We start from the raw sequence: 25,730 nt of genomic DNA, 5'->3' as shown, positions 1-25,730 counted from the left end.
TTGCCCCTTCTTGAGTTCAGAGACAAACCGAGCAGGAACAATAACATTTTAAACCAGATAAACTCATCGGTGAAATACAGCCGTTAATGCACCAAGTTTCTCCAGTCCTGCCAGCATCAGGAATCGTGGTGAGTTAATTCTTTAGAAATACGCAAAAGAGTGGGAGCAACAACGATAAATTACATTTGTATTGTGCCTTTCTCGTCAGTAGCATGTACCAAGATGCTGAACCAAGGCAGCAACTCACCAACGCTTCTTCTCATCCTTATGGATGGCTGGCACCAAAGCTGGCATCTTTGAGGTGAGGGGCAGAGCTGTAGGAGGTAACGCTACAACTTTCGTCTTTTACCAACCTGTGCCTAATAGTCTCTGGAATTAAGCGTTTAAACTACTCTTCTCTAATAATAATAATAATCCTCGCATTTGATATAGCGCTTTTCACGTCTTCTCGATGTCCCAAAGCACTTCACAGAATATACTGTAAAGTGAATTGACTGTATATTTGTGGGCGAACGCGGCAGCCAATTGCGCACAGCAGCGTCCCACAAACAGTCGTAGATTGAAAATGACCAATTTATTATTGTTTTTTTGTTTTGGAGTGATTATTATCAGGCTGTGTGTGGAGTAAGGAAACTCGCCCAAGGTTTCGCCCTCTGCCTGGAATTGAACTCCGGTCTCTCGCTGGCAAAGCGAGTGCTCTAACCGCTGCTCTCTACTCTAACCCGGCAGTTCATGCTGCTTCCGCCAGGTGGCCTCACTTCACTTTTTTAAAACAAGTGGCTGTTGATAGATGCTGAATGTTTGTACAAGTTTTATAGAGTGGTAATATTTTTCAGAGCCTATAAACTAAACGATTTGGACTAATTCCTGAAACCAAATCAGATGGGTTAGATGTTCAGAATTAACATTCCAAGATTTCCTTCCGTGCTCCCGCACACCACTTTTTGTTTTAGGACTAGTGAACTTTAGTGTGAGATGTGTTGGCAATCCTTTCTTTGAATGGATAATGTTTGAAAGAATACAGAGAACGGATCAATGTGTTTGATTTCCCAAATGCAAATCTCAATAACAATAATCCTTGCATTTGCTATAGCGTTTTATCACGTGATTGAGACGTCTCAGAAAGCGCTTCACGGGATATACTGTTAATTGGATGACTGAATATACTGTTAAATGGATGACTGAATATACTGTTAAGTGGATGACTGTATTTTGTGGGTGAAACACCATGGGTCTATATTTCTTACGATGAAGATCAGGGCATACAGTTTACCGCTCATGACACTGGCACTTGAAGGCTATGAAAGGAGTTCTTGTTCATTCGTATCATTATTGTTTTGGTTTTGCATAGTACTGCTGTTACACTCCCTGCTGAAAAGTGAAACATGTTAATCTAATCCCCAGCGTGTTTTTGCTGATTAATTGAAACTACATTCTTTTTGGCACAAAACTTTGGAATGAATGTTAAGAAGCAGAAAAGTAGTTTGTTGCAATTTTATTTAGTTTAAAACTGTTTTTCTGCATTAAAGCAAATTAGATATTGAAAATGAGCCAAAATTGATGAAGATACGATGAAGAAAGTTTAAAGATTCTGGATGATGTAAGTTTCTTGCAGTTGCTTTGCGCTTCAGTGAGTTCTGTCTTGATTAGGTTCAGATGTTTCTATTTTGCAAAACTTTTTCTTCCAGGAAATCCTGTGCTTGTGTTGTAGCATTGAATGAGTTTATTTGTTTCTCTTCTTTGCACTCGCTCTGAGAGAACAAGGAATGTGTTAGAAATGCACAGTGAAATCTTGCTCTCACTATTTAGCTATGGGTGCAACCTCCTCTGATTATTAATTTAGAATCAAGAATAAAATTACTGCAATGTCGACAACATAATGTTTTAGTGCATTAACACGTTGCATCGCTAGAGTACGCTGTACGGGTCTACTGTATTTTAAATTTCCCAACACAGCAGGCTATTGATGACAGCCAAGGATGTGGGGAGCAAATGCTCAATATTTCCTGAAGGAAGGGATAAAAAGCAGAGGCCAAACCACACACGGGGCTCATCTCACAAGCTTCCCAGATGGTGAAGGTTTGAGAAGAGGTTGGTTCTGGCTACAACACTAACAACTTGCATTTATATAGCGCCCCTTAGCGTAGGGTAGCGTCTCAGACCACTCGCTGTAGAATGTTACAAGTAGATATTTTGGGGGGAAAAAAAACAGCGACCCATTTCAGATCTGGAGGATTAATCATTAACAACGAACCTTGTTTCGAGGAAATGCTTTGATTTTATCCTTATCTAATCCCAGGCATTTTGTGTAGCTTTCAAAGATTTCCATCTCTTCCTTTGAGGCGGTTGGATTCCGTTCTGTTTACAAATAAACCATTTAGGACACCAATATTTGTTGAAAATACTCAACACTTTCTCATCAACAAGTACACGATCACTAAACTACTGCACTGTGCCAGTTCTCTCTCTACCATTCTCTCCACTTTTCTGCGTTTCTCTCTTTACCTTCCGCTCTCTCTTGACCCTTTTCTCTCTTAACTTTCTCCTTTTTTTAAAATCTCTGACTCCGAATGTTTCTCTGTCATTGCCTATCCCCCTGACTCGAAGTCTAACAGATAGTTCGGAATTAAACGAATCCAGGAAGGACCAAAATTAATTATTTTACGACAAATAACAACAGTAGGAATCCTTGCATTTGATGTAGCGCGTCCACTGTAGAGTGCAGTGACTGTGTTTCCTGTCGTGTGGGACATTCCAGTCTTTATACCCCTACGCTCAGGAAGGGAGTAAATCACCCAGGATTCCTTCACTGGTTCATTACTCAATGAACCCTCGCTGAGTGCACTAGATTGGGCTCAGCTGTGATGATCCTCATTTTCCCATCTGACTAATCCCAAGACACTTCTTGTTCAGGCTCGCAGGACAAGAGGGCCCAGCAACAGTTGTGGAATCGTGTCTCTGGACAACACGAGTCGCTTGCCTTTAGGAGAAGAATCTTATGCCACAGTAAAGTAAGTTTCCAATGGTTCTGAGAACCAATTTTGGGGGGAATTGAGTTAGCTTTAGACAGGTTTTGTGGATTGCCTTGTACTTTGTATATTCTGCTATTGGTCGGTATTTTGTCAGACTTATAAGGAGTATCTTGTGCGTGCAGTTGTAGAGCTCAATTTAGAAACTTATTTATAGAGAATTGGTGCATTGATCACTCACTGAAAAGAGTTAGCATGTGGTAGTCCATCTTCTCAATTTGATATTGATAGTCTATGATCAACATGTTGTCTATCTTCGATTTGATGATCCGAAAGTTGTTGATGTTCTTGGCTTGTGGGAGCAACACAATTATTGAATTAATACACCCTTCGAAACATTCCAGAACAGCAAATAAATCCTTTTTGGGAGAGGTTACTAACCTACGTAATTGTAATTTGCGCTGTGGTCTGCGCCAACCTGAAGCTGCGCAAAATAGACGCCCTTCTTTTGGGCCATATCGTTTTACTTTGTTCTCAAATGGAATGCTCCAATATTAAGATGTCGGTGGGGCTGAATGGACTTATATTCCTTCATCAGAACTGGAACAAGTCTAGATTGAGGAACCGCTTAGCTGAGTAAAAAATTCAATCTGAAAGCTGCTTACCTCCATCTGTAAATTCATACCCATTTTCCAATACGACATAGTCTGTATTTGTAGACAAACACAAGTCTCCTCTAGGCAAAGAAAAAAATAATTTATTTACCCTACTAATTTTTCACCTTAGGCATTCACTTAAATAGAAGGGTTTGACGTCCTGAATGGCCTCCTCCTATTCCCACATTCCTATGCGCTTACTGAAGTACAGTTTTATGGGTGTTAGCCATATTTTCTAAGTAGACGCTCTTTATACTTAGCCTCGATGATTTGGCTCAGCAGGTGTGAAGGGCATCATAGTTGAAACTATTCCTGCCTTGCACAGCAACCAGATATGTACACTGGATGAATATTAGGAATTTCTGTTCCTCAGCCTATTCCCCTTCTTTAGCCTATTGACACAGAGGTGCTAACACCCATATTGGGGACAGGTTGAGCTTGGTGGCGTGTGGTTGTCTAATAGCCACGACTGAGAGAGACATTTTCATTTCCCTCCTTTTGCTGGGTCACATCATTTGACTTTGTTCTCAAATGGAATGCTCCAGTATTAAGATGCTCCTCATATTCCATCTCATTTGAGATTCAAAACCCTCCACTCAAATGCATAGAACCAACCAAACGTTAACAGGAACAGGATTAAGCTTTCCATATGTATGTGTATATATATATATATTTCGAGAGAATTGTCATTCCAAGCAGTGCTGAGACCTCTGTCTGTTAAACAACCTGGCAACCTTGAAATACAAAACGGAGCCATTTAAACAACCCCTTGAAATTAATTGTCATAAAAGAATACCCTTACATTGGAGTATACTGGGGATTACATGTACAGTGAAACTTTTTGAACCTAGATTTACACTCTTATGTAATAGGCAATAAATATGACCTACAGTTGGCTGTATTCTTTTATATTTGTTTTGTTCAGTTTGACGTCAGGAGTGCTTATGAAATATGAATTGTCAATGTTGGCAAAACGTGCTTGATATAGCTCCACCTCTGTAGCTACTTGGATGAAGTACCATTTTCCAGCTAGCTGCAATAGGAAAAAGAGAAGAAAATAATAAGAATAATCCTTGCATTGAATATAGCACTTTTCACGTCTTCTAGATGTTTCAAAGCACTTGTAAGAGAGTGATAATAATAACAAGTGTAAAGTGAATTGACTGTATGTTTTGTGGGCAAAACGCGGCAGCCAATTGCGCACAGCAGCGTCCCACAAACAGGCGTGGATTGAGTGACCAAATTATTTATTTTGTTAAGGGATTATTTTCCCCAGAAAAGCCACTCGACTAACAACTGGGTTCCTATTTACTGCTAGGTAAATAGAGGCATGTGGAGTAAGGAAACTTGCCCAACGTTCTGCCCTGCCGGGAATCAAACCCAGGTCTCGCTTGCGAGGCGAGTGTTCTAAGCACTGAAGCTGGACACCAAATCACGTATTTGAGTTATATAATAAAGTTATAATAAAGATGTGTTATCATGCTCATTGTTAATGAGTTGCCATCAACGGATAATTACTAAAGATCCTTTGGCAAGAGTTTTTTTAACTGTATTTTTGCATATATTGTTTTTGGAATTAAAAACCTTTTAATCACAGATTATAATCATAAACAGAATAATGCAATATATATCCAGCAAGCTCTATTCTGTAAATGCCTGTATTCTGTAAAAATGGAAGTGCAGTATCTAAGTCCTTGTTCTATGTTGACTGTCCTTTGTAAGCAGTTTGACAATGCTGTGCCGAGATCAGAAAAAACTGCTCTGGATTCAAAATCTTCACACATTTTAAATTGTGCCTTCTAACAAACTGAGTCCAAATGTGTCTGAGAGAGAATTTGTGACTGAAAGGGCAGAACAGCATTTATGATCTTTTAATTACCAATAATGATTAGAAACGCACAGCCCACTTCTCTCTCAGAGGATACATACAGGGCAATGTATGATGATTGTGTCATACAGAACAAAAAAAACTGTTAAATTCGTATAAGAGCAGAATTTGCTACTCGTAGGTAGTGGGGCAGTGAGTTGTCAATGATTAGCCTCAAGGTTGGGAAGGAAACAATCAGCTCAGAGTTTTCCATAATTCTGTGAAATCTTATATTTTAAGACAAAAATAGTCTCATAAAAGTATGATTTCAGGCCTCCGATATTAAAGGTAAATTGACAGCATGGATAGAGGGTGGGAGAGAGTAATTATGATTTTATATATATATATATGAATACATTCTATGAACATCGCTCTATTCCCTATTTGCCCGTTCCAACCCGTTTTTGATAGTTCGTGTCAGATCATTACAACTCTTGATTATTGCCCGCAGCAGCTGGAAGAGACTGAACCTCCGGTCAGTGCAAGTTGATCTTTTAAGCAATTTTTTTTTAGAGAGTTTGTCTTACCTGTGGGTTTGCAAGGTCGATCTTTACTGGTTCGAGTTTACAGGCCTGCGAAGCAGTGCTGAGAACTCCAGCCAGAGCCACAGAGATGAACAAGAGGACGGAAACAGCCATTCTTCTTCTTGGGTCTGTCGGTGCTGCTGTACTGAATAGCAATGGGAAGTAGCACGAGTATTTATAACCGACTGAATATCAGTAATGGTTATCTGTTTCAGTTTTTTTAACAAAAAAACATTTTGGTTTCTTCTGGGGTAATTGCAACATGTCTTTCGATTATGTTACTGTGAGTCTACGCCCATAAGAAAGAACAGGATCTAAAAGAATTTAGTGATGCAATTGTACACTGTTCTGCTGATTTGTGTCATTTTGTGACAACACCGTGGACAGAGCTGCTTTTGTTGATTATTGTCGGGTAATCATTTTGAGCGAAATGTGAGGCCTTTTCTGTGCTCCCTCAGCTTCGCTCATCTCAATGTCTTTTCAGAGTAGTAAATATCAGAGCGAATTAGCTATTTGGAGAAGAAATCAATCGAGGACAGCACATAGGAAATGAGGAAGTTATTTCGGCCTTAGATCTTAGCTGGTCTAGAAAATAATATCTCAGGATACAGTACATAGTTTGGGACACGACATGTCAAGCAACTGCCAGGATGGGAGAAGGTGAATTAAATGGACCTTGGTCTTCTTTTGCCAGCAAATTCTCATGTTCTTATGATCAGTGCCAATTTTTCTTCATGTTTTACATTATTTTGGGCTTTTATTGCACTATTTCCTCTCGTGTTGGATAGACTATTTCAGATAGGATGCGAGCAAAAGGGAGGTTAGGAGAATTTTGTTCACACACAGAGTAGTTAAGAGTATGCAATGCCCTGTTGGGAGAGCAGTGGTTGAGGCAGAGACCATATTGGCCTTCAAGATGGAACTGGACAAATACTTTTAGAAGAGTCAGGTACAGGAATATATGGAAAGGGCAGGGAAATGGGACTGAAAAGATTGCTCTTGCAGGAGCAGGCGCAGATACGGTGGGCCGAATGGTCTTTCTGTGCGCAGTGAAGTTCTTCGACCCGAAATATGGTTTGAACACAGATCTTTCTGACTCACAGGCGAGAGTGGTACCACCTGAACCAGGCTGGTTATGAAAGGATTATGTCACTTTTATTTTATTTTTATGTCACTTGCTAATTGTGCTCATTCCTTTTTAACATCTTTTTAGGTTCATCGCTTTATTCTGGTGACCTGCCTGGTACTTTATTATACTGAGGGAGTTCCTCTTCATTTGAGTTCTTGTCATTTTCTGGGTGTGACGTACCCTTTACTTACTTGTGCTGTTACATTTGAGCGAATAGAGAATTCCTGTTGGGAACAGACAGAATGTTCCATTGATCTAAAGTTTCAGCATTGACATAGATATCCCTACATCAGCTCTGCTATTTGCTGGATCAAGCGCAGTGTGGCCAGTGTTCATTGAAAGGAATAACCCTTTTATGAAAGCTACATTTTAATGCTGTCTTTTCATTACGATGGCGGCTGAACAAGCAGTTTATCGGCACTTTCTATTATATTCCATTATATTCCAAAGCAGAACATCGAGGCCCAGTTTGGTGGGGGGAGAAAGATCAACGATAAACAGTTGGCTCTTTGAGCGCAATGCAACCTTTCAGTTCAGCTTGTAGCTCTCGCTCCTCTGTGTCAGCACATTGTGTGTTCAGACACGCATTGGGTCTTGAAACTCATCTATTCTTTGCTGAGACTCCAGTCCAGTGCAGGGGTGTGTACTGCATTGTTAGAAGTGACGTTCTTTGGATGTGACATTAAACTGAGGTCCTGTTGCAGTTCAGAAGGATGTTAAAGAAGCCATGGCATTATTTGAAAAGAGAAAGGAGTTTCTCCTGGTGTTCCCCCCCAAATAACATTGGTCAGTCACTTCACGGCTGTTTGTTGGGACTTGTGCTGTGCGCAATCAGCTGCTGTTTTTGCACACAAAATCACTCCACTGCAATACGTCCTGCGCGGCATTTAAAGATGTCCTTCGGCTGTGAAAGGTGCTATACCAAATGTAAGGACCTATTATTTTATTATTATTATTGATAGTGAAGACGGGGTAACAAGATAAAGGGAAGTTGTTTGTAAACCAGTGTGTGATTCTGGAGAATTCAAGCTGTTTCCTGATATTTTTGCAGTAATTCGTGCTGTCTGAAGAGAGTGATAATAATAATATGGAGAAAATGTGGCCTTTAATTTTGTTCTCAGCACAAGTTATCTTCATCTACTTTCTGAAAGTTGGATTGCATTTTTTTTTTTTTCTGGAATAATGTACAAAACTGCCAAACTAGATGTCATTGCTTCAGTTTGAAATGTTTATTTCGATAAGTTCCAAAAACTTTAATTTCAAACAATGGAAGTCTAAGCCCCAAAGAGACTAGCAAATGCTGAATAAAGTACTTCACAGCTAAATACTGAACTGTTGTACAGAACGTTCAAACTTCTGCGACTAAGGCGATAATGATAATGACGTCTGCAGATGACCATTTTATGGTAACTCTGTTTCTATAGCAACAGACAAACAAAGAGAAGCGAATGGAATAGGAAAAAAAAATACCCAAACAACAAATAAAACCTAAACAAAATCAAAATGGAAGTGTGTTCGGAATGGTACCAAAATGCAATCTGAGGTATTCTGATGGCTGACGTTTAACTGTAACCGATTTCAAAAAGTGAAATAAATTTAATAATGTATTTAGAATCTAGATTCTTCACATATTTTCTTCACAATTTTAAAAACACACAAAAAAAAAATCTCCAGGTTTTTTTTTTAAAAAGAAGCGCTTAAAGCATTTTCCTATACAGTACACGTTTAAAACTCTGCAATAATATCTTATAGATTTGAGACACTGAAATATTCTTTTCTTCCAAGCACCAAATTTACACATTAGACAAGCCAAACAAGAACTCTACATAGCTCTCCAAGACCAGTTGGTTGCTGAAGTGACAAGTTTACAACTACAAAAGACTGATCTACTTCAAAACATAGACATCTGTGTGAAAGGGTAAGGCGATTTTTTTTTTAAACCATGGTTTTAAAACATTTAAATAACATTAAATAGCAGATTGGAAAATATTGATCCACTGTATACATCATAGCTTGCGGAAACATTTTACACACATTTATGGAGCAGTTGGAAAGCCTACTATTATATCAGGAAAAAAAAAATGTTTTTTTTTTGACTTTCTTTCCCCTTTTTTTATAATAAAGCTTCCCTAAATATTAATTACAGCTTTCAGGGTCAACTTTGTACAAATACAAAGCAGTGTTCATAGTAAGAAAAGACAATATGATTTACTGTCATTCCACAAAATAGTTCACCTATCATTTTCCCCAATTTTTTTTAAAAAAATGATCCATCAGTGATTTAACAATAGGATTTAAAACCTGCTGTTTTCACTCTTTGAAATACAATATAAAAAAAATCCCTTACAATATTTAAAGGCACTTTTCAAAAAAATTAAGTTAACAAATAATGTTGTTTCTCAGACTGCCTGAAGAGAGAGAGGGGCTATTTTGCTTGTAAAAAAAAAAAAAATTGAGATCTCTTTCACAAGCGTTCTTTCTGCTCTGTGGTAATTTACATAGCACCATGGATTTGAAAATTGCATGTGAATTGAAAACAAACATGAGGATGTGAGCACCAGTACCAGACAACAGGAGGTAGAAAATCACCCCAGGAAGCTCATGCGATTAGCACCGTATTATATTGCTGGGTTCCTAATGCACCTTTTCTGTTTCGTACCCTGCACACGATCTCAATTAATTCTGATAAAATCGGTGGCTCGAAACAACGCTAGAACCACTCGAGTCATTAATATTAATGTTTTGGGTTTAGACAATTTTGACATCTCTTGTAAATTCCCCTTTCTCTCCCTCTTATTGCACATTGGAAATGCTTAGCAGACCCAAGCAAACCACCAGCTCCTTCTATTTCGTACGCGCGCACCACTCTTTCTCAGTAGTGGCTGTCGGTTTTGTGAAACCTTTCAATGAATAGCATTTCAGGCGATTGTTTCGATGAATTTTCTGCAACTCAATTATAGGCGTTCTCATTTCTCTCAACACTCTTTGGTTTATAGGTGGAGGACTTCGATTCAGGTGCTTTCAGTTAAAAGCTCCAACAAAACAAGTTCTCAACATTTTTTTTAAAAAAAAACTATTGATAACCTTTTACCAGCAATGTGACATTTTTCGATCATGTCAGCGATTCCTTGAGTTTTATTAAATACACAATAAAGAATAACTTTGCTCTTGACTTGATGGTTCAGTCAATAGCTCAGAGAAAGCAAACAGGTCCAACCTCTAGATGGTAGTGTATTCCAGGCTTTCGTTGCGGTAAATTATAAACACCTATGATTGGCAGTTGATTGGGTTCCTGGGTGTGGAAAAAGAAGTGTGTCTGATGCCATCGACCATCCTGTACCTGAAAAGTGGGGAAAAATAAAATGAGGTTAATTTACAACACACTAAATCCTTTCTTTTAACTAACATTCACTCACTTTGTTACAGGATCTCACTGTTAGAATTGTTACTCTATGTAGGTGTTATGATTCTGTTCTGTTTGAATGTTAAGAAGTAAATAAACAAAATAGCTTTGTATTGGACCTATTCTGAGACGAGCCGAGGCACTTTGAAGACGTCCAAACGTCTTTGGTTTACTAAATTTATCTTGCTACATAGTTATATCAAACACAAAACATAGTCAATTCACTTTACAGTATGTTCTGTGAAACGCTTTGAGATGTCAACAAGACGTGATAAGGCGCAATATTATATTTCATTAGTTACAATGAAACTAAGTTCAATAACAAATCAAATACAGAATCAAATACCCAGCAGTTGTCCAGGAGTACTTCTGGTAGAAACTGTCCTCCTGGTTTCAGCATCTGGCCATTCCACGATTTGAACATGACGGCCTGTTTGAACGGTTTGTCTGATTGTCTGTCTGTCCATACCGGTACATTTAGACAGTGAATGATGATATGTTGGACCGCCTCAGAGCTCAGTAAATGTAAGAAGTTCATCTGGACCCGTCCCACTGAAAACTCCAACTAAAAAAAAACCAAGAAAATAATCATATTAATAGTTGTATCCAATGCACATTACATGTAGTATATATGTATATTTGATTCTATTTAATACCTGACTTCCACAAATCAAATTTAATCTAAAAATATTTACAGGGAAATGTCTCAGCGGATAATAGGAAAACACCTGTAGTTTGATCCAAGACGAAAGGGAGAAAAAGGGGAAAAAAATAGATATATTTTAATGAATGAGTTAATTGTTTTTTACGAAGCGCTTTGAAACATTTATTTACGTGAAATGTGCTATAAATGCAAGGTCATTATGTTGTTCTGCTTACAAGGACCTCATGGCTTGCAGCAAAGCTTAGTTTTTATTGGAAAAGATCTTTTTTTTTCTCTCTATTTTCCTATTTCCAGAGCATAGACCGGCAAAATAAAATGGTCCATATTGCAGTGTTTTGGGGCTGCAATGCCACTAAAACACACCAGATGGCATTGCGACGAGTGGACCAAAGCTAACAACAACATAGCGTCTCGGAGCGCTTAACTGTGCCGGAGCTTGATGCCGAGCGGAGGGGACGAGGGACTTGCAGGAGGCGGGGAGCCGGTTGAGCAGAGGTGGCAGGAGGTGGAGTGGGGGAGTAAGCAGGTCAGAGAGATTGGGCAGGCGCTGTGGCAGGAAGCGATTTGTAAACGAGTATGGGGATCTTGAAGCCGATCCGTTCTAATAATAATTGGGAGCCCAGCAAGGACTGGGGGGGTGGGGTTTGGTGCAGGTAAGGACAAGCATGGTGGAGTCTTCAATCCATTGGATTTTGGCCATCACGGAGAAGCTGACCAGGAGGGCGGTGAAATAATTGAAGTAGATGGCGATGAATACGTGGGCAAAAGCACCAACAAAAGCCTTCTTTGATACCGCGCGAGTTTGTGATGTACTTTACGCAAAATGCTTAATTCTGGTATCTTATTTTTCTTACGGACCGAGCTAGAAATGTGTCAGTTTAGCAGTCGTTTCGCGCCCATCAGAACACCTGCAATGCAGGCGATTGATCAAACATCTGCCAAGGTGCCCCGTGGGGGGGAAAAACATTTCAGATCTGAGACCGTTTGAGCTGCTCCAGTCTAAGCAGTAATGTGCAGGGCTGCTTTCTCAGCTATACGAAGATATAGTAAAGGCATTTTTTAAAAAAAAAACAGAATAAGATATACAGGAGACTATAGCGTTACCTTTGACACAGTAATAGGTTTCAGACAGGTTTGCCCGCCTTTTGTGAAGTTACATGTCACCTCGATGGTGTCAGAGGAACAACCGAGGTTAGGGTCAATCCAGTAAGTGCCTAAGAAAGGAATTAAGAAAAGGATCTCAGAACTGTACGCATGAGGGGGTGAAGCAGTAAAGGGGAATTGTACATTTTGGAACCCCACACAAACAAAATGGTCGGAAGAGAATGCTCCACTTTTATCGTGCAGCCAGCGACTGTATTTTTAGATGGGTTATTCAACTACTGGGCATATTCAAAGCCCACAGCGCTCAGGGTTTTGAGCTCTGATCCCCGTCTCTCTCTCTCTCTGTAGTCCAGTCTAATTCCTTCCGAAAGTGCAGGTCTGATAGGACCAACTCGCTTGAAATTTCACGTCGTCCTTAATACCAACTTGTCTTAAAATATAACATTTCACAGAATTGTGGAGATTTGCGTCCCAGTTTGGAAGCTGATTTTCCGTTGTCCTTAAAAAGAGCCGGTTTCCAAATTGGGCTCTTCTGGAGATTGGAATTTATTTAGAATTTGTGCAGGAAGGTAGTTATCAGATTTGGACAACTATAGGAGATTTTATATCATACAAACTTATTTATTTATCTATAAAGTTAAGCTGAGATTGAGCACCTGATTCCAATAGTTAGCAATGTTCAAAAAAAAATCGAACAGACAATGACTGTCACAAACCACTGCAAAGGAATATTAAAAATATTTACAAGAAATGGCACTTATTCGACCGTCTCCCTCCCATCTCTCTGCCTTCCCTCACCCCACCCTCCCCCACGCTCGGGCCCCGACATCTGACTGTTCAGCGCTTTGGGACATCCTCCCGACGTGAAAGGCGCTCTATAAATGTCATTTTGTTGTTGTTATTCCCGGCTAAAAGGGCAGCCGTGTTAGCCATGTGCTTCAAATCGGAATCCTTGTGATAATTTGAACCCACCGTCATTCATTCGCTGCTCACAGTTCATGAGGTCACGACAGATACGGGCAGGATTATCTCTTGTGCCCAGGGGGTTCTTAATGCTCTGGATAAGATTACTGAGGTAGTGTAGAGTCTTAAAGATCTCTGCTCCCTGGTCGATCAAAGGTAGGTCTGAATTCTGATAGTTCTGCAGAGGAGAGAAAGGTTAAAAACTTTCCTTTTTAAATGGAAGATTTCCACTGGCGTAAATAAATACAGGTTGGATTTTTATTTCAAATGGCCAATCCTTTGGTGTCCTGGAAAGAGATCCAATGTTATCATTGTCCAACATTTTTCAATTGGATGAAAACAATCACTGGTTAAGCCTGCGGGGTTTGGTACACACTGTGGGGCTCAAAATGATGTTTAATGGATCCAGAAAGGGCTGGAAATTGAGGGAGCAATTTCAGGGTAGTCCAACCCTGCTGCCAGTTAAGTATCCATGTGTGTACATTTCCAGCAAGTCGGGATCAGAAGAGGTCATCCTGTTCCTGAAGCACAGTTGACAGAGATCCAGGGATGTTAACTTTCATTGCTCGCCATGTCAAACAGCAAATAACCAAGGACAAATAGGACACTGGGCCATATTGCCACATCAATATAGCTCTTCAGACTTGAACCAAGATGTCTCAGAGGTGTGTGCAATTTTAAATGGGATTGATTTGGGTCCTTTCCTACACCTGCATATTTGCAGCTTCAGCACAACAGACACATCCAGTTACGACTGTAAGGAACGTTACAATTGCAGATTTCATTCCTGTGACGTTACCTCTGTCCTGAGTGCAGTGTTTGTGTCGATAAAAGCTTGAAAAGCAGCACTTAGATCCTCATGTTTCTGAAAATAAAAAATGACACAAAATGATTGAAGTGGACTACAGGACTAAAAAGCAAAATAACCCTTTTTTTTTTCCTTTTAATACCAGTGCGCTGATGGCTCAGTGGGCGAAGTTTGCTATTGAACCATTCAACCAGAAGAGGAGATCCTACATTCAATCTCTAGTATCTACAAAACTGTGACAATCAGCCATGAAGGTATTAAATGGATTGAATCGGTGATTGAAATACAGTTCGCACACACTGCAGTACATCAGGTCACATCGAAACCACACAGGTTACTGAATGGTTTCAAAGATCTGTGATGTTTTTTAAAAAGAAACTTATCTAGGTCAGAGTGGTGGAGGGTAAGCAGCTATTTTATTTAACTTAATAGAAGCAGGACTTCGAACTGAAAACAAAAATACTTACGATTGGAACAGGAATTCCAGGGAGACCCTGTTCAAAAGACGACAGTGAGTCAACTATCAGTTCAAATTCTAGACATTCTATTCGTTTACGATGCATTTTTATTAATTACGTTTGGGGCCAATTTGTAGGATTTTCTTTAAGTCATTCCTAAATTTCTTTAGTTAGCTTCCCAAGGTTTATTTGCCTGGGAAGGAGGAAATCCCTGATCTCCTCGGCCAAAAAATAACTTTTACTGATGGGTACGCAAAGTTAATGAAATGGTAGTAAGCTAAAAAAAAAACAATTATCGTACAGACCCTGATGTAGTACCTAAATAGGGTCCGAATAACTCCATTTTGGGGGTAAATAAACCCTTCCAAGTAATAATAATAATTTGATCACTCAATCCACGATTGATTGTAGGACACTGCTTCGCGCAATTGGCCCACAAAATACAGTCACTGCACTTTATAATATATTCTGTGCGACGTCTCGAAGACGTGACAAGGCGCAATATCAAATGCCAGGATTATTATTATTTCCTGAGGTAAGGGAATCATCCACAGTACTCTACTCGCAGAGGACACCACCTAGTGGTGTTCCGAAAAGCATTCCTTAAAGGAAAGTTTTGGAACGGATTAGGAATCCCACAAATTTTGACCCGTAATATCTGGCAGATCCATAGATGATAAAGCTTTTTTTTTAGTACAATATTAAACCCCCCCCAAAAAAATAATTAAGAACCTACCGGTGGTCCAGGGAGTCCTCGGGGACCCATTGGCCCCTAAAGGATTAAAGAATCTTGTTAGATTTCAATATAAACCCATATTAAGAACGGCAGAAACTACAAGAACAGAAAATGGATAGAGATCGGAAGAAGAGCCACACAAGAATAGGTTACATAACCCAACATACATTTTGAATTCATTTTGAGAGAGTCTGGATGACTTTATAGCTGGATTCGAGATCAATAAAACAAATTAATAAAACCTCAAGTATGATGATTCAATACTCATTGCAGATACGAAGGAGATTCCAAGAGACACTTGGACAGTTGAAAATGTGGATTAAAACGGATAAAATCAATGATAATTTACATGAAAAGAGATGGTCTCAAAATTGATCTTAAGAGTGGATGCAATCATTTGCATTTATCTTGTGACTTCCGCAAAAAAAATAAACATTTCAAAGCACTTTAGAGAAGTTCTAATTCATTGGAAATGAAAATAACTTTATATAGGCAAATACAACAGCTAAGGCTGTGCCAGCAACTCCTATTAAAAACAATACGGGAATAGTTCAAATAGTTTACTTTGCGTCGTTTATTTAATAACATCTGATGACTTGACTGAAGCAAAAGTAAATGACACAAAGCAATTTGAAAATAAGTATTTAACACCATGAAAGAGCTTTGATGCCAATATAAAATCAGGTTGGTAATTATATCAGCTCAGGGACTCTATATGGTCAATAGCATTGCTTTGATCCCTATCAAAATTAGCTCCATAAACAGCACAATTATGCACCACATTTACTCTTCTTGGGTGAAAGAGACTTAAGAAGCATAAACTAAAAGGAACATCTTACCCTTGGGCCTGGAAGTCCCTGCAATCATATGGACAAAGGGAAAAAAAGAATGATTAAGTAAGAGTTCCACACAGTTCTCAGAAATGTACTTACACACATCATCCTATAGATATTCCCTCTTCACCTCCTGCGGTCCCCTGTTTTGACTTATACATTTTATACCGCCTCATCATATCAGTAAGACATCTCAAAACACATCACGGGATACACTGTAAAGTGGTGTGACTGTGTGTATTTTGTGTTCTGGGAAACCACTGCACAGAATTCTGGAGACCATCACCTAAATTAATGGGTGCTCATCAGTCTCGAGGATCTTTATCTCAATTTTTCATTCGTGAAACAAATTCCTGAGCTAAATATGGATAGGAACAAAGGTTTGAAACCGCAACCTCTCGAGGAATATCGACCCGTCGTTTTATTTGACAATTGTCTTTCTTTCCAATTTGTTCATCTCGTATTTGATCACCAGGAGATAACAGGTGAGGGAGATGTGCCAAAGGGCAATTAAGAATGTTATATGATCCTAACCCGTCTGTAACAGCCAGAGCCCTAAGAACTGAGCCTGATGAGACGTGGTGGCTTATTACTCAATATATCAGGAGAAAATAAGTAGCTGTGTCATCCACCTCAAATAACAGACGGACAAAGTTAATCAAAATGTTAATGTAAGTCCTTCCAGTTAGTCATTCTTACCGTTTCACCTCGATTTCCTTTATAACCTTTCAGACCCTACAAAGGCAAAGTCGAAAGATTGATTGACTGTCTGGAATCGATTGAATTCTTATCGAGTGTCGAGAAAAACGTGCTCGCTGCAATTATCAGAACGACGGGCGATTTTGTTTTAAACTTTGCAATGAAGAAACAAAAGAAAGAAAGGAAGAAAGAAAAACACTTACAGGATGTCCTGTGGGACCCACCATACCAATTGGACCCTTAATGCCTTCTTTGCCCTAGACAGATAACACCAGTTAATCTCCGGCCAAAGAAAAATCACAGCTTCCTTACACATCAAGTGGACATCTCAAAGCACTTCACACAGCTGACGGCAAATACTGTTGGCAGCATTCCACTGAGCCGAGGTTGCATCTCAGGTGTAGGTGACAATCAAGTCAAAAATAAATGATTGTGACTTTGTACACCATACGATTTTGGAATATTTGCCAAAATGATTCTTGAGCACGATGACCGTCCGAAATTGTGGTTCCCAAGAAAAATGCATCACTGTTTTTATGTCTACGACTTCACGGATGTGTTCTGCACTATTTGGTATGGGACTATAAATTAGATTAGTTGTAAAACACACACACACACACACACACACACACAGTTTTATCCTCACAATTCAGTGTGTTTGGATTCTTTCTTCACAAAAAATTGTGAAAACAAGAAAAATAAATCTTTTTCCAAAAAAATCTCTCAATTTGCTGAAATAAACATTTACCATTAATCCCGGAGGCCCTTTTGGCCCCTGTATCCCAGTGAAGCCTTTATCGCCTTGATAGCCCTACACAAGAAGAAATCAAGATATAATAATGATACAACAAGGTCATTATTGGTTCTGGATGCTGATACCCTTCGCTACTGAGAAACATCAACAAAATAATCAGGTAACAAAGATTATCACAATATTCTCATAATCCCAGAAACGGCACTTTTGTTTCCCAGAAATGTGATGGTTCATGGACCCTAGGATTCTTAGCTGTTCAATCACTGTTGTTGCACTTTATTCTGTACACTATACACACACGCATTGCAGTTAATAGACGTTTTGCATCCGATAGACTCAAGAAAACAAAATATCTTTACTGATTTTTTTTGTCATGCAAGTAGGTTCAAGGATCAAAGCTGCCGTGGAACAAAAAAAGATTGAGAAGATTCTCAATGGGAGAATGTTTTCCTGTATTCCAGACTTTACAATAAAACGTTCAGCATCAGCTATGTTGCCACTTTTCCCTCGTCTTTTGGAGGTGCTGATCGTCGGTATACTATTGCGTTAGTATTATCAGCTCTGCTGGGGATTTATTGGTCAAACAAAAATAAAAAGTCAATTCTGTTTCTAGATTCGATACCTTGGGTCCAAATACTCCCATCAGCCCGGGAAAGCCAGATTCTCCAGTGTCTCCCTGAAATCAACAAGAATGGTTTAGTTGATAATCAGCCGCACATAAGTCAAGACTTTTTTTCTGCAGTAATGAAGAAGCGAGTCTGAAAACATACAAGTTTTGTGTGTTCCACAAACAGGTTTAGCCATTTCTTCCGAGGTTACTCGCAGTTGGGTTACCAGTATGCAGCAGGAAGAAATGGGAGAGTTATCATTTCTTCCTGGGATATTACATGTTTTGTATAATTACACGACAAAGTTGAAGGTGTAGCTAATTCTTGGAAATAAAGAAATCAGGTTTTCGAGAAAAACATGCTCCTTCATGATGATTTTGGATCTTTTTCCTGTTGACGTCGGATTGAAACATAGTGACTATGAAGAGTAGAATGTCTAAACTTAGAGAAAAACTCGAGAGATTGAATATTAAATAATCTCAGATCCCAATTAATATGAATTTTTAAACTTCTTCCTTCCGTACTTTCATCCAGCTTCATAAAATCATTGGCAGATGCACTTAAATGAATGGAAAAAGGAAACAAAAAAACAACATTTCTGGTCTGTATTTAATCTCTTAGTAACAAACTTCAATTTTTATTGCTTATTTTGTTTGCTAAAGAAAAGCCAGTAATCCATATTTGTTTTTCAACATTAAAAGGCTTCATTTTTTAATCAGAATAATTTACAGAAAACCATAGACAAGACCAAAATACTGCAATTATTCATAATAAGGGTTATCCGAATCCGCATGTCGGATTCTAATGAAGTCACTGAAATCGAATGGAGAATAAAGCAAAATCTTTATATTACAAAACTTTTATATAAGGTCTGTCAACAGGACCTAAATGACAAATTTACAAGCCACATTTCTCCACCATCATTTTGTTTGAAGATGGTCATTCTAGCTGTAACTAAAACACTGCTAAGATAGCAATAGTTATTCAGCTAATAAAGTGCACGATGGTTGATTTAAAAGGGCAGATTGATTAAAACGTGGCTTCCCACTTCTATTCACAAGATCACGAGATCAGTTTGGATGAAGTCCAAATGTCCTGACCTCAATCACCTTCCTAGTAAGGTGTTCCAGTTGTTAATTACCCTCTGTGGACATCATACGACACAAATGATGACAGGTCAGCCAGCAAAGTAAAGCCTTGATGGTGGTTTGAGCTGGACAAGCAGTGGGATATAACCTTGCTGTAGAGCGTTAATTTTTGCACTGGACTGAAAAAAATTGATGCTGATGACAACTCATTACTTACGTTCCTCTGAATTTTCTGCTGACAGTTAATATTACAGGATAATAGTGATTAACTAAAGGAAATTTGACTGACCGGTTGACCTTTAGATCCTGGATCTCCTCTGTTCCCAGGTAGACCTGCCCCTCCTTCCATTCCTTTTTTCCCTGATGGTCCTTCCTGACCTAACAAACCTCTCTCTCCCTGCAATTACAATGAGAAAAACATAGATTTATTAACTTTAGTTCCAGGCTGATAAGAGCAGAGCCATAAATCCAGGAGCAGAATCCGTCAGTCTCCAACTTAGCACTACCATATTATCAACTAAAGATCGATTGATTGGTAAAATTGACTTATATTCTCACACTGACTATCTGTGTTGACAGAAGGAATTAGTTCTGCATAAGGTCCCCAGTAACAGAAACTGAGTGGGATAGTAAGTTATAAATCAACAGAGACACAGAGAAGATCATAGAAAACGAAAAAACCAAAGAGGCTGAGAGAGAGAGAGTGAGAGCGAGGTGGAAAATTAAAGAGAGAAAGGCAGAGAGTGAAAGATTCAGGAAGCCAGTAAAAATTAGACCACGAGAGAGACAGAGAAGGGCTGCCACAGAGTAGCACCATAGTGACAATATAAATCCTAACAGTTCCTGAGTCAGTCCTGGGAGCTTCCTGCTTATGTTCGGCACGCACGGATGGGTTTGCATGAAGTTGGATCATTTGCTTGGTACATCGTTAACTGTTAATAATGTTATTTAAAGGGGGGGGAAAAAAAACCCCACATCTAAAATAGTGGGGATGTTTGTCAGGTTATTCTGAATGGAAAGAGCGTGCTTTTGAGTTGATAGTTTTCCCACTTTAATTGGCAGGTTAAGGTTCAATGTTCCTGAGGCAGTTTGGTTTCTGATCAGCATCGGTGAGGCCCAAATCCGGGGATAGAATTTCGTTCACAAATGTACGCAAAGGAGTAGGATTGCACGAACGCTTCCGGGACTGGAGGCAAGAGATACACAAAATTCTTTCACAGGGGCTAAACGGGCATTAATTAGGATAACATATCTGTCAGCTTTTGTGGATGGGCCTCAATTTGGAAGATTCAAGTTTGTTTTTTTTCCCCCAAAATTTGAGAGGGCGAGTTATCGCCTGATCCGGAATAATTTTGACACGTTTATTGGATTATATAGTAATAAATTGAACCAAGGATTTGAACTTGCTTTTAGTTAAACCCTGTCCATCAGTTACTGTGACTTAACATGAACTTAGCACATAACTGCGCGATTACCGACGGGAACTGAAGACAACTGCCATAAACATAAACCCGACTCATCCACAGGAGGCTCCAAACACCAAATCAGAAAACATTTCCAGCCTTTTAAGATACTTAAGATGCTGTAACTCCATTCTCTCATTCCTTTATCACATTTGTTTCATCTCTCTATCACGTGGGCCGGTCAGGAATGAACCGACGGCGGAGGAGGCAAAACAAGCTAATGGAATCAAGAATGGTTGCTAAAAGGGAACATTGTCTCATTTCTAGACGTCTTACTTCCTAAATGAAAACTGTAGACATCTAACGGAACTGAAATGGCGGTCAACAGGTTCGTTGGTCAGTTGCTGGAGAATCCACTTCGGGAAAGAGGACGAGACTGAGATGAACACATTTGGTGAATTGTCACTTAGCCTTTCTATTGAGATTCCAATTATAAAGTGTCACTTAAAGCAGTTTTGCCAAAGTAAACTGAATATATAGTGGCGGGACCGGCTTGAGGGGCCGAATGGCCTATGTCTTATGGTTTTGTTCTATATTGCCGACCACGCAAAGCAACACCGAGTTAACCTGTCATTCTGGAATTCTACTCTTCAAGATGAGCAATAGAATTTCAAGGAAATAACATTAATAACATTCTGCTTGTGGGAGCAAAGTGAAAATTCACCTTGAATGATGTCCCATTTCATCGATTGGTTGAGTCCATAGTTCATCCCATAGAATATAGTTTTTTTTAATGTTTGATTTTACATGTCATGGCTGCTTCTTGGACAATAAGGGTACAGAGGCTGCCATTGTTGCCCACAAAATATAATTCATAATAATAATTTCATATCTGGAGGACAAACCAAAGTACTTCAGAGGATATATACTGTAAAGTGCAGTGACTGTGTGTTTTGTAGGCAGCAACCAATTAGTGAACAGCAATGTCCCACAACCAGCCATGGACTGAATCGGGGAGTTTTGACTGGGACTCAGGAGAAACTCCCTTCTCTTTTGGAATAGTGGACAGGACCTTTGACGTCCACCTGAACAAGTGTACGGGGCCTCCGGTTAAGGTCTCATCCGAAGGACGGCAACACGACAGCACATCCCGGCATTTCACTGCAGATTCACCATAGGCTATCTAGATTAGTTCCAAGTCCCGACTTGGGGCTTGAACCACAACCTTGTGACTCAGAGCTGAGAGTCTTACCAACTCAGCCAGGCTGACGCACTAAAATAGTCACCGCCCTTGACAGAAATCACCTGCTAAGTGTTCTGACCCATTTTGAATTGATAAGATTCTATTAAAGTGAAAGCTGTGCAGATAATCTACCTTGTAACAGAATTACTTCCGTCGTTTCTCCTTCTCCCGCGACGGTGCACAATCGAGAGAGAGAATCGTGGCAGAGGAAGTGCTGAAGTGGCTCACCTTAAGCCCAGGGGATCCCTGAGATCCAGGCAATCCTGACAAACCAACACGGCCTCGGGCTCCAGGCATACCAGTCAGTCCTATGTTTCCATCATCTCCCTGCTCTCCCTATGTTATAAGAGGAAGGGAAACATTTACATGTCGTAAACGGTGGGGCTGTTGGGGACACACAGCTAATATGTCTAAGCCGCTCACTGTACAGTTCCTGTGGTATTCTTCCAGAGAGGTGATAGTTTCTTAAGGAGAAGCTAAACAAAAGCTGCGGTAATAGGCACATCTAAATGATTAGGTTGTGCTCCCAACTCCACGGCCATGAGTGTTAAAAACACTTTTAAAAAAATCACTGATGCAACGATCGTCAAATTACTGGAGGATATTTCACTGCTTATTATTGGGGTTTTGATTACGAATGTAAACAAAACATAATTCAGATGGGAGTTAAGGCACAAGTTATGTCGTACAAGTGAAGTGAACTAAACCCAGTCGGATAAATGTTACATTTACTGGTACAGAATGCAGTATTTGTTCACAAGACAGACACTTCCTCAAACGTGACGTAATAAAAGGTTGTTTGAGATAATCGAGATGATAATGGAGAGGAGATGAGGAGAGGCACTGCCTGAAAAGGTGGTGGAAACCGATTGAATAACAACTTTCAAAGGAGAATTAGATAGAAAAGGAGAAAATTGCAAGGATATGGGGAAAGAGCGGGGGAGTGGGACTGATTGTGTAGCTCTCCAAAGAGCTGGCACAGGCACGATGGGCCAAATGGCCTCCTTCTGTGCTGCAAGATTGTATGATTCTCCGAAACCCTCTCTTACCTGCACTCCCGGTTTGCCGTTCTGGCCAGGAATCCCATCCAAACCTGGTGCTCCCTCCTGTCCCTGTCGGCCAACGACACCCCTCGGTCCTGGAGGCCCAACAGCACCCTGGGGCGTTAAAAATAATAATAATTTACAAAAAATCATGACATTTATTAAGCTTTAAAACATCCTGATTTATTATGTAACGAGCATACAGCCTTTGTAGTAAAGAACTGCTTCTCTGGTGAACTTAACTGGTTGCGAATCACAATACTTTGCAGGAAAGTATTTAAGATTCAATTAAAAAATGATGTCGAGCGTATAGCGCTACATTCCATGGCCAAAGGAAATTTCCATGTGAAAGCGGCCGAGATAGGTACAACTCTCAAGTCTGGTTTGGATACAGTTGGCCAACAAATACATGGATGGCCGTAGTTATCGGAGGCTCGGTGGCTACTGGACCTTTGGCAAGGATTGGACTAGTGTGGGTGTTTGACGGGGCAACTTCTTGACCGGTTGGACACTACTATTCTTGAGCACGGAGCAGAATTTCCCCACGTCAGACAGTCACCCAGCTGAACCCCCCCCCCACCCCGCCCTCCCTAAAAATATATACACCGTATCTTACGTACCGGAGTACCATGATTTCCTGAATCTCCTCGTGATCCTGGTTTTCCTTTTTGTCCCTGAAAATCAAAGAAGAGCTTTACCATGCGCGGTCGAAGAGGAGGGCCTTGAGATGTGCTTTGAAGGAGGCAAGTGATACTATACCTTCATAAAACCCTACATCATCAAGTGTTATTAATCGCAGCTCATCCCACTCTAACAATGGGCATCACTCTCTGCTGTTATGATCTCCTATTCTATGTCTAGGCTCTGGACGTCCCTTTATATCTATCGACGAAAACTGTTTGTAAATGTGGCATGAGACGAGTACTGCATAGTTTAAGCATTAATTCAACTGATTTGGTAATATCACCGTCATTATGTTTCCTTGCCTATTGTTGCCTCACACGATTTGAAACGCGTTGAGAGACAAATCCATCTCACGCCACCCAGTTTGCTTTTATTATCGCCCTCGGAACACTCTATAAATGGAATTTGAATATGGAGTACATGTGCCTCCTGGTTTTATTTCCACCATGGGAAACGTTGGATTTATTCGGATCTTTGTTTTCACGTGCTCATGCTGTGCAAATGGAGGATGCAATTTTGACATTATCACTGCTGGAAACATCAAGAACTTGTGTACTTTGTTCCAGGGACTACAAAGGGCCCAATACAGCTGGCAGGGCATTGAGAGGCATTGAGAGGCCTTTAACAATGAGGTTAAAAAGCATTCAACAGGGTATCAATAAAGTGTCACACTGGTCTGTGACAAGCTGACTACATGAGCAGCTATTAAAACACTCTTTTGCCAATATATAACATGCCCCAAAACGGCAATCTGCGAATTAATAATGATATATTACAAAATCGAATACTAAATTGCGCCAGATTAAAAAAAAAACCTAGCCCGAGAGATTCAAATAGCAGTAGTCATTCTCGTTGGAATATCGAATAATGAGGGCGAAAGGTGTAAAAATGTGAGAAGGAGATAAAAAGAACATGAAGGTGAAACGGATTAAGCAGGCCGTTTGATTTGAAGAGTGCGATCAGAACTGGGAAAGCATAGCTTTAGGATTAAAAGAAAATATGGCGATCACACGTGACTGGAAGACATAATGATTAGCAGCAATGATAATGAAGCCACTATAACTACCAACAGCCTCACACATTTGGTAACTTCTGACTCAAAACATGTGTGGACATGTGCTGCATTGTTGGACGGGACATCTTTTGGATGAGACGTTAAACTGAGTTCCTGTCTGCCTGTCTAAGTGGACATTAATCGAAAACAAAAGGAAGTTTCTCCTGGCCAATAAATCCCCCAGATAATATTGGTCACTCATTCCATGGTTGTGTGCGCGGGATACTGCTGCGTGCATGACCGCGTGCCACATTCACCCACAATATACACACAAGCGCAGCAATTGCGCTTTGAGACTCCTCGACGATGTTCTAAGGCGCTTTACCAGCATCGTTACAGCGTCTGGGTTCAAGCTAGGACATTCTGCAAGCAAATTGGCAGCTGCGTTCGCCTCGACAATGCAGAAACACAATGACGACACTTTGCAGAAAATCTTGTGAAGTGCTTTGAGATGCTTTGACAGCATGATAAGGTGCTGCGTCAGATGAAAGGATTATTACACTTAACCCCCGGACCTCAAATGTGCGGAATTTGGACTTACTCAGACCGAGTCTGAAACAAAATCCAGAGGGGGTGGGGGTGGGGAAAAAAAATCCACCCTGCCAATTCCAAACTCCCGCCAACCCAACTCTCCTAACGCACACCCACAGCGCAGACCACTGATTAACACCGATTGGCTTTGCCAAGAGGATCAACACAGCTGTGTCACGTCAGTGTTGAACACAGAACCATATAATATTTTATCCGTTAAAAAAAAACTCATTTTTATTCATTAGAAATGTTCTGGAAGATTTATTTTGACTCGTTTGATTTATTTCGAATGTTAGGATTAGGATTAACACTTGAACCGGGAAAATCTGGTGTGCCAGGGGTTGACTGTTATTATTATTATTATAAAGGCAGTTACACTATTATTTTTATATAACATGTTGAGAAACACAACGGTCCAAAACAATTCTAACTTCTAATGTTAATTTCAATTAGCGAATGTGTTTTTCTTCTTGTTGAAAATTACAATGAAGCGATAAAATCAGAACAAC

General features: G+C 39.9%; 2 protein-coding genes and 2 long non-coding RNA genes across 6 annotated transcripts in view; 2 read left to right on the top strand and 2 right to left on the bottom strand.

Moving 5' to 3' along the window:
* Positions 1 to 1,523: 1,523 nt before the first annotated feature.
* LOC103183043 (alpha-1-acid glycoprotein) lies at positions 1,524 to 6,157 on the bottom strand. Its single transcript, XM_007900282.2, has 6 exons — positions 6,020 to 6,157; positions 4,516 to 4,658; positions 3,635 to 3,705; positions 3,211 to 3,321; positions 2,255 to 2,358; positions 1,524 to 1,751 (listed from the first exon to the last, which is right to left on the bottom strand). Exons 1-6 carry the CDS (start codon positions 6,128 to 6,130, stop codon positions 1,653 to 1,655), a joined length of 639 nt encoding a protein of 212 aa, XP_007898473.1. The 5' UTR covers positions 6,131 to 6,157; the 3' UTR covers positions 1,524 to 1,652.
* Positions 2,838 to 17,000, top strand: LOC121849557. Of its 2 annotated transcripts, none has more exons than XR_006085258.1 (3): positions 2,838 to 3,011; positions 14,233 to 14,341; positions 16,847 to 17,000. It is a non-coding gene; the product is annotated as an uncharacterized LOC121849557 (long non-coding RNA). The 2 variants fall into 2 exon arrangements; XR_006085259.1 differs by lacking the exon at positions 2,838 to 3,011 and adding an exon at positions 9,003 to 9,063.
* col27a1b (collagen, type XXVII, alpha 1b) overlaps positions 8,360 to 25,730 on the bottom strand; it is a 167,294-nt gene continuing 149,923 nt past the window's right edge. For both annotated transcript variants that reach the window (XM_042337353.1, XM_042337354.1), the window contains exons 46-61: positions 23,573 to 23,626; positions 22,959 to 23,066; positions 22,138 to 22,245; positions 19,553 to 19,660; positions 18,190 to 18,243; positions 17,562 to 17,624; positions 17,017 to 17,070; positions 16,814 to 16,849; positions 16,121 to 16,138; positions 15,282 to 15,317; positions 14,555 to 14,581; positions 14,079 to 14,144; positions 13,289 to 13,457; positions 12,317 to 12,426; positions 10,895 to 11,113; positions 8,360 to 10,485 (exon numbers count right to left, since the gene is read on the bottom strand). In XM_042337353.1, the coding sequence (XP_042193287.1) occupies positions 10,339 to 10,485; positions 10,895 to 11,113; positions 12,317 to 12,426; positions 13,289 to 13,457; positions 14,079 to 14,144; positions 14,555 to 14,581; positions 15,282 to 15,317; positions 16,121 to 16,138; positions 16,814 to 16,849; positions 17,017 to 17,070; positions 17,562 to 17,624; positions 18,190 to 18,243; positions 19,553 to 19,660; positions 22,138 to 22,245; positions 22,959 to 23,066; positions 23,573 to 23,626 (1,377 nt within the window). In that variant the 3' untranslated portion in view covers positions 8,360 to 10,338. The remainder of the gene's footprint in view (positions 10,486 to 10,894; positions 11,114 to 12,316; positions 12,427 to 13,288; positions 13,458 to 14,078; positions 14,145 to 14,554; positions 14,582 to 15,281; positions 15,318 to 16,120; positions 16,139 to 16,813; positions 16,850 to 17,016; positions 17,071 to 17,561; positions 17,625 to 18,189; positions 18,244 to 19,552; positions 19,661 to 22,137; positions 22,246 to 22,958; positions 23,067 to 23,572; positions 23,627 to 25,730) is intronic.
* LOC121849558 lies at positions 17,562 to 18,054 on the top strand. Its single transcript, XR_006085260.1, has 2 exons — positions 17,562 to 17,727; positions 17,948 to 18,054. It is a non-coding gene; the product is annotated as an uncharacterized LOC121849558 (long non-coding RNA).

The sequence above is a fragment of the Callorhinchus milii genome, unplaced genomic scaffold, assembly GCF_018977255.1.
Source record: "Callorhinchus milii isolate IMCB2004 unplaced genomic scaffold, IMCB_Cmil_1.0 Scaffold8, whole genome shotgun sequence".
Lineage (NCBI taxonomy): Eukaryota > Metazoa > Chordata > Chondrichthyes > Chimaeriformes > Callorhinchidae > Callorhinchus > Callorhinchus milii.
The sequence above is the reverse complement of the archived record's forward strand: the minus strand, read 5'-3'. Positions and strand labels throughout refer to the sequence as shown.